The 7,895-nt window shown below is 30.6% G+C and overlaps 3 protein-coding genes across 3 annotated transcripts in view; 1 reads left to right on the plus strand and 2 right to left on the minus strand.

Annotated features, from left to right (window-relative positions):
* Positions 1–1,325: 1,325 nt before the first annotated feature.
* Positions 1,326–7,895, minus strand: part of LOC105624879 (transforming acidic coiled-coil-containing protein 3) — a 13,150-nt gene continuing 6,580 nt past the window's right edge. The window contains exon 6 of the mRNA XM_012206230.1: positions 1,326–1,371. Within this exon, the coding sequence (XP_012061620.1) occupies positions 1,326–1,371 (46 nt within the window). The remainder of the gene's footprint in view (positions 1,372–7,895) is intronic.
* Positions 2,836–4,574, minus strand: LOC105624867 (mitochondrial import receptor subunit TOM40 homolog 1). Its single transcript, XM_012206218.1, has 6 exons — positions 4,403–4,574; positions 3,991–4,105; positions 3,556–3,809; positions 3,282–3,443; positions 3,056–3,205; positions 2,836–2,975 (listed from the first exon to the last, which is right to left on the minus strand). Exons 1-6 carry the CDS (start codon positions 4,572–4,574, stop codon positions 2,836–2,838), a joined length of 993 nt encoding a protein of 330 aa, XP_012061608.1.
* On the plus strand, positions 6,672–7,780 carry LOC105624866. The gene is made up of 2 exons (XM_012206217.1): positions 6,672–7,405; positions 7,486–7,780. Exons 1-2 carry the CDS (start codon positions 6,672–6,674, stop codon positions 7,778–7,780), a joined length of 1,029 nt encoding a protein of 342 aa, XP_012061607.1.

Here is a 7,895-nt window from a genome sequence, read left to right on the forward strand (position 1 = left end):
GTCGTACGAAGTTCACTTGATGAAACTATCTCTCATTCGACAATCGTATTGTCACACATCACATCGTATTATTGCGTTATATCGTATTCACTGACTTCTATCGCTGTATGTTCTATCGTGATATAATAATAATCTCTTTTGACAACATTATATTTAATGAAAAGTTCTTACATGATTCTCTTGAAAGATAATAAAAAGAACATAGGCATTATTTTCGCGTTTCTATGTATTCAAATTTGTACTCACTGCAACTGTACTAGTTTCAAACCAACATTAGAATCAACATCAACGAAACCGTAGTAGTAGTGAACACTGGAGCAATTGATACATTCAGGAGATCATTCATCATTTTAATCAACACTTCCGTCACGATCTCATGCTGGGTTGCGTTCCAAAATTCAACTCTGTCAACTCGAGTATTATTTTATCCTTGTTGGTTATTAAATGTTAAATAAAGATAAAGGATACTCGGAGTTGACAAAGTCATGTTTTGGAACGCACCCTGACTGTGCACTTTTAACGGATAAAATTTACGAAGCGATAATTTTCACATTGCGTTTCGAACCAATACTTTCAAATGAGAATTATATGCTCTCTGCACGTTTTTCTAAGTAAATTATGATAATTAATTAACAACTTCATTTGACCAGTTTTTATAAATATTTAAGCAAATACGTAAAAATAGAAAATTAAATGTAAAAAAGGCAGAGACAGAATTTTTTTTCTCATTTAAGCTTCAAATTAACACATCCATTCTATCTAAATAATTATTAACGATATTATTAGAAAAATGTATTAAAAAATTTATCGAATAGAATAACACTATATATATAATATAACAAATGATTTGTATAATTATAATAATCAGGATATCTTAGCAAATACTAATTAACAATGATATACTGTTAGTTATAATTTTCCATACAATATATATAGTAACAACTAATATATGTTATATAATTGTTATATTATCCAACAGAAAATTATATTCAACAATTTTGTTATTGTTTAGTATTATTATATTATTTGCTAAGATTAATCGTAGTAAAATTAATATGCAATAAAAATTAGTAACAATATTTTCAATTTTTTTACATTGATCATTGCAGAGATAAACTTTTTTTTCCTAATCTTATCATAAATAACATGAATAGTTCAAAATATTTACTTTTAAAATATTTACTTTTAAAGTAGTATTTTTTAAGTGAATATAACACTAAAAGAATTTTGATTGCTAAATGATCGCGTATATTTCACATGCATACTATATACACAGTTCATCGTAAGCTTTTAGTGATTTTTGCACTAATTGCTTATTGTTTTCTTCAGGAAATGAACTCGCAACTGCATGCTCTGACTTCAAGACTCGATCTATTCGACCAAAAATAAAGCACATTATGTATCTGTCTAAGTATCCTTTTTTATACTCTAAAGAATAAACGATCAAGGATGTTTTCACAAACGCTGATCTTGTTCAACAATACACAATTTTATTCTGTTGTATCTTACAATAAAAGTGTATACAAACAGATTAAAGAGTAAGAAACCGTGAATCTCTCCGCACGGGCGGATGCATCAAACCGGGGATTGTATATTGTATTTCTATTTATCTTTTTCTCACACAAACAAATTTTACATCATCATCGAAATAATTAACGAAAATGTGCGTTGTAATAAGTTTTCCCAACAACTTTTATGAATATTATGCATGTTTACAATTTACGATGCATCTATACATAAATCAAGTCAGTACAAAGCAAATATTACTCTAATCATTATATTATTTTAATTGTGGCACATAACATATCGTCTTTTTTCATATATGCATATTTACAATAATTTTTTTCAACAATAGTTAATGAAATAAAAGTTTAAATATATGAATACGAAAGGTTCACGAACCATTTATTATTTCATAAATTTATTATTTCATAAATTTTCAACGTGAGACCTATATCAATTAATGGATACATTCAGCAATAATATATAAAATAAATCTATTTTTAGATTTGTATGATAAATGCATTGCATTTGTAACTAAGAAAATTATTACTCATAAATGCTGAAATTACATACGATTTATGATAAAACCATATATAGTTTATATATTTATCATAAATAGAAAATATCAGAAAAACTGATCATATGTTCAGAAAATGACATCACATCAGAAATTTTTCAAAGACTTCACTACTTTGTAAATATACTTCTATATCTTTGATTATGGGATGTTTATAAAAATGTTACTGAATTAATGAAATTAATATAATAAATAAAAATTGAATTATTTTTTAAAGTTTCAATTATACAAATAAACCTTTTTTTTAACATTTTAATTGAAAATTAAATTGTATTAATAAAAAATTAATACATTTGTTGTTTTTAACAATTGTTTAAAATGAATATAAAAATACGAATTTTGTCATGCTAAGTACGATATTACAACATTTCATTCGCAAAAATATATTTAAATTTTATGATGGAAAAAGCATTGATCTAACAAAAGTTATGTAATCTTACGTTTTACGAATATCTTAATGTTTTATAGACAGATTATTATAGACAGAAATAAAAAAAAACAGACAGTATATTAAAACGAGAAATCCAGTCTGGAATCTGTATAGATCATTTAATCAAATTAACACGATCGTTTATAACAAGAATTGTATTTTTAACGAAACGATATGCCCTGATAACCATTAAAATCAGAAAGAAATCGATGGTATTGTAGATTCTAAGATTACACGATCGTTCGACTGCATGTAAAGTGTGTAACATATAGTCCCCGATTTCCTTTGGATCCGCATTTTGAAAATGCATAGCAGCATATCATTTTTAACCGATGATTAGGCCACAACCTAATCTAAATTGCTGCTTGCTGTGATTGATCATACCACTGAGCGCGAATGAGAATGGCAACGGTTGTAATCTCTTTTCTAAAACTGCTCCTACTGTCCAAGTCGTATCTACGCTACCTATAATATACCAAAAATTAAATAAACATTATAGAATTAGATACAATTATAACATTCTTGACATAATTGTGAATACATACCTTTAAACACTAAATCTGCTTTAGGTAAATCGACTTGATAAGCAATTGTTGCTGTCGATTCTTGCATTCGTGCATTAATTTCTAACTCAACACCTACTTGTAATTGTTGACTAGCTCTTTGATGGAAACAAAGGTGACAAGCGGATGGACCTTGGAAAATAATTATTTAAAAAATAAAAAATCATATAAGAGTATCAGAACAATTTACAATACTATTATTACTTACTAATGCTACCGCTGAATGTAGAGTCACCAGTCGTATATCTCCCTGCAGCGGATAGTAATGCAATTTGTCCACCTGGCAAACCAGACCCACGTTGGTATGCAAGCTCACCACCTAATGCAAGCGATGGTGTTAAGCTTTGAAGATAATGTAAAACAAGAACACCTGAAAATATATTTATAATATTAACACAGATTACATATATATATTTATAATATTAACACAGATTACATATATATATTTTACAACACAGATGTTTTTCATATTATCAACTTACCAGAACCATTAAGAACGTCTGGATTGCCTAATGTTAAAGAACAAGTATATGCATCCCCTCGATAATCAGCTGTCATTTGTACAGCAGTAAATTTATTTCTTTGCACTTGCGCTGCCAATTTTCCTTTTAGTCTCGAACCAAACTGATGAAGAATGTTGGCATTAAGATTTCCACTTGGATCAATATCACCCAATAATATAGGATATGCTTCTGTAGGTGAAATTTGTTTTGTACCAACATAAGTTGCACCAAATCTGAATAAAAGGATTCAGGTTTATGTTATACAGTACACATATAAATAAATAAATAAATAAATATATATATATATATATTTATATATATATATATAAATATATATATATATATTGTTATATTGTATTACAGAGCATATCAAATATTAACAAAGCAGATATTTTGTCCATGCTGGACATTTACCTATAACCAGATTGTATTACAGAACTCATGTTAATAGTATGTGAAATATGGAAATGGTTACTCAATCCCTTATTGACTACTAGTTTTCCTCCTTCAAAATTTATAGGAAATATATCTGGAAATATAAAATATAAATGTAATTTTCTTGTCTATATAACACAAGTACACAGAACATAAATTTTAATTTAGAATGTTGGAAAATATTTGTCAGAAAGTATACTATAAATTATAAGAAAAAATGTAATGAGTTTATTAAGGACAATATGGAAAATCATATATTAATTATTGGTCGCCAAGAAAATAATCTATTAGAAAGTTTTCTGTGATAAATTGGAAAAACACGAGAAGCAGTCCGAAGAGAAAGCACGGAGTACTCGAGAGTCGTGACATGTGAGTCTTTGAGACTAGATACCTTTACACTTTTTGTGCAAATCCTCGATGGTACCCGGGTTCTCAATCTGACTGGACGCTTCGGTAGGCGTATAAATATCCGTTGACGGATCCGATTTCCCTAAATTCGGCAATAATCCGGGACCCGGTGGCGGAGGTGGAGGAGGTGCGGAGGCAGCCATCGCGTTTCCCATTATTATAGTCTTGTTAGTACAAGATTGAATCTGTCACGCGAAGATTGCTTTTAATGTTTTTCGTCCAATCGTTCGACCGAATAAGTCGTGCCGAACGTTTCAATGTGTATTTACACAAGAAAAACAGGCCGGATCACTCTTTACGGGTTATACGGTACGGCGTGTTTCACCGTGGGTTGCCATTTGTAAAAGATAACCACAAAATTTCTTTAATGAACGTGCTCGGCGCGAGTGTAACGCAGGGATACCAATGCACGAAAAAATTTTCATAGAATTATATAGGTCTGTTCAAGTTATTTCTCGCCGAGCAAATGAACATGATTCATTCTGTTACTTACAGGAGGTCGATTGTGTACCTTGAAATGAGGTGAAAATTACAAAAGTGAACAACTTCACTAGAATATTCATAATTTAATTGGTCAATACCTAATAATCATTGCTCATTTTTGTAATTTTCACCTCATTTCAAAATACACAATCGAGCCCCAGATTCAACCAATCGTATTCAATCGCTCGCGAGTAGGCTAGCAACTTTGTTCGGCTTGAACGTGTATAATTATAGATCTATTTGCGTTGCATGAATCTTCAAATATTTTTTCACTTAAAATGAGATAGATATATATTTGGCCTTAAAAAGAGAGAAAGCGAAAATGCCGAGTGCAAAAAGTGCAAGCAACGCAAACAGGAGCGGCCCTATTCTTGAAAAGAAACTTATACGAAGTCTAGGAAAATACTATATACATATCGTATACTGTAACATTTTCCTAGACTTTCGTATACGTTTCTTTTCAAGAATAGAGTCTCAAGGGATCGATTCTATATCTGGAAACGAGATGAAAATTACAAAAGTGATCGAATTTACTAGAATACTAATAATTTCATTAGTCAACATCTAGTAAATTTGCTCACTTTTGTAATTTTCACTTTGTTTGAAGATACAGAATCGACCGCCTGATCTTTACGTCAACTTTATACTTTCTAAGAAAAACTATGGTTGCGTTTAGCAGAAAAAGCAGCTTTGCAATTATTGTAAAATTCTGTAATATGATTAGTCTTGTCTTTAGTTTCTCACTAGATTTAAATGTATAAACCAATCATTTCTGTGGCTGAAGTGTACACTTTTGTAATTTCAAATGAGATAGGTATATGTGGTTTGATATTTGTCAAAAACGAAAAAGAAAGGTCCAGTGCAGTCCCGTGCAAGAACAGAAAACAGTTAACAGACCATATGTTGATGTAACTATATATGTCGTTATTAAAGATAAGGTTATTAAACTGATCATTACATTTCCATCGAGTGTATGGAGTGGGGGACAGTACGCAACAGTAGAATTATCGTGATTCGTGGGGATTCGAAAAACAAATAACTTGGCCTACAGCCTATACAGCTAGTGTGTAAAGTGCGTTATCGAACGAACGTTCCTCTGTCGTCTCGCGAATGTAAAGTAATATTTTGTGCCACAGAAGGAACAGTATAACACGTATGTGAAGAAAGAGCTAATCTTTCGGCTGTCATTATTCTGGAATGTAAGTGTATATGCTCTATATATATATATAGAGCGCATATCACGACGCACCGAATGTGGCATTTTGCTCCATCAAATACGCGTTTAGATATCACACGTACTTTTATAAAGATGAAATCACACGATTTCTTGAATGATAAGCATGCACACATGCATGCTGCTATGCTTGCTTTGATGCATACAGATGTTTGATAAATAACTATGAAATTAGCAATTATTTCTTTTGATTAGTGCATGCAAGAAAATAAGTTATGAAATAATCTATAATAAATATCTATAATAAAAATCATTTATATGCAGCTCAATGTATGAACGAATTCTAGCATACATCAGGGCAGGCATTATTGCATGCTATATTCAAGAAATCGAGTATCGTGTGTCTATCTTTACTTTCATGGAATGTTATCAATAGAAGTAGTATATTAGAATTGATAAAATGATGTACACAAAGAATACATTGCCAACAATTGAAGCAACATTTGGGCATGTTTTTAAAAAATTTGATAAGTGTTGCACATTGTTAAATTATATCGCAGTGTAATACTTTTCTGAATTTTTAGATAAAAAACATATGGATTGCTGTTTTACCAATCAATATGAGAACTCTCAAATTAGAGAGACATTCCCAAATGTCTCTAGTCCAGAAATGTTCGATAGTGATACCGAAAGTAATACATATAAGAAAAACGTTGAGGCATTAACCGATGACGATAGTACATTGGCAATGATTCCTCCTCAAGAACCTACTCAGGCTGAATTGATTGCAAAATCAGATAATTATATGCTGGTTAGAATTAATAAGTTTTTGAGTGGTGTCCCACCTCCGCCAAGACATACGACATGCCAAAGTGATTGTTCTGATTTTCTACAACACATTTATGAAAATCGTCAATTGTTTTATATTGGATGCCCATTATCCAATGGAAGTTCAGAAATTACGGAAAGCATAAAGCAGCAGAGACCCATAGAAACTAAGAATATTTCCTATCAATGTACAAAAGGTACTCCAAGGAATTTGACTAATGCTTTTGATGCTTGTGATTTGTCAGCTGATAATGCCGAAGATACAAAATTAGGCATAAACAATAGTGATTGCGATAATTTGAATGTACAATATAATGTTCCTAAGGAGATAAACAATTCATTTAATACGATTAAAGAAACAGTTACAATTCTATCAGGCGTAGACAAAAACTCAGATTTATCTCAGGAACATTCTCCTCTTCTTTATCATACGATTGGTGAAGAAGAGGCTAAAGCTTTAACATGGCCTCAGGCTTATTCTCATAAGTTCCATGGCATATAGTGAGTTCAATTTATTACAGCTTTTAATTTACCATAAAGTATAATTCTACTTTTTAATGCTATTTTTTTTTTAATTTCAGTTATAACAGAAGCAGAATTGTAGAGGAGTTTGAGAATTTAACAGTTAAATTGTGTGAAAGATACATAGGAGCTGAGACACAATCAACTTGTAACATATGGTTTTCCAAACAACCACCAGGAAGTGCCAGGAAGCGAAGTTTATTGATGAAACACAGAAATGGTCAAAGTCCAGAGAAGAGATTGACGCATTTAATCAAAAGACGTAGGACTTTCTGTAGCGCTAACTTGAAAGGATTGGGAGTAATCACTGATAAAAGGCAGTTAATGATACCAATTAAGTATGTAACTCATTAAAAAAAATATGATAACTAATAGAGTATAATTTTATATATATATATATATATATATATATATATATATATAATATATACACACACACACACACACACACACACACACACTACTACTT

Source organism: Atta cephalotes (genome assembly GCF_000143395.1).
Source record: "Atta cephalotes unplaced genomic scaffold scaffold00092, whole genome shotgun sequence".
Taxonomy (NCBI): Eukaryota; Metazoa; Arthropoda; class Insecta; order Hymenoptera; family Formicidae; genus Atta; species Atta cephalotes.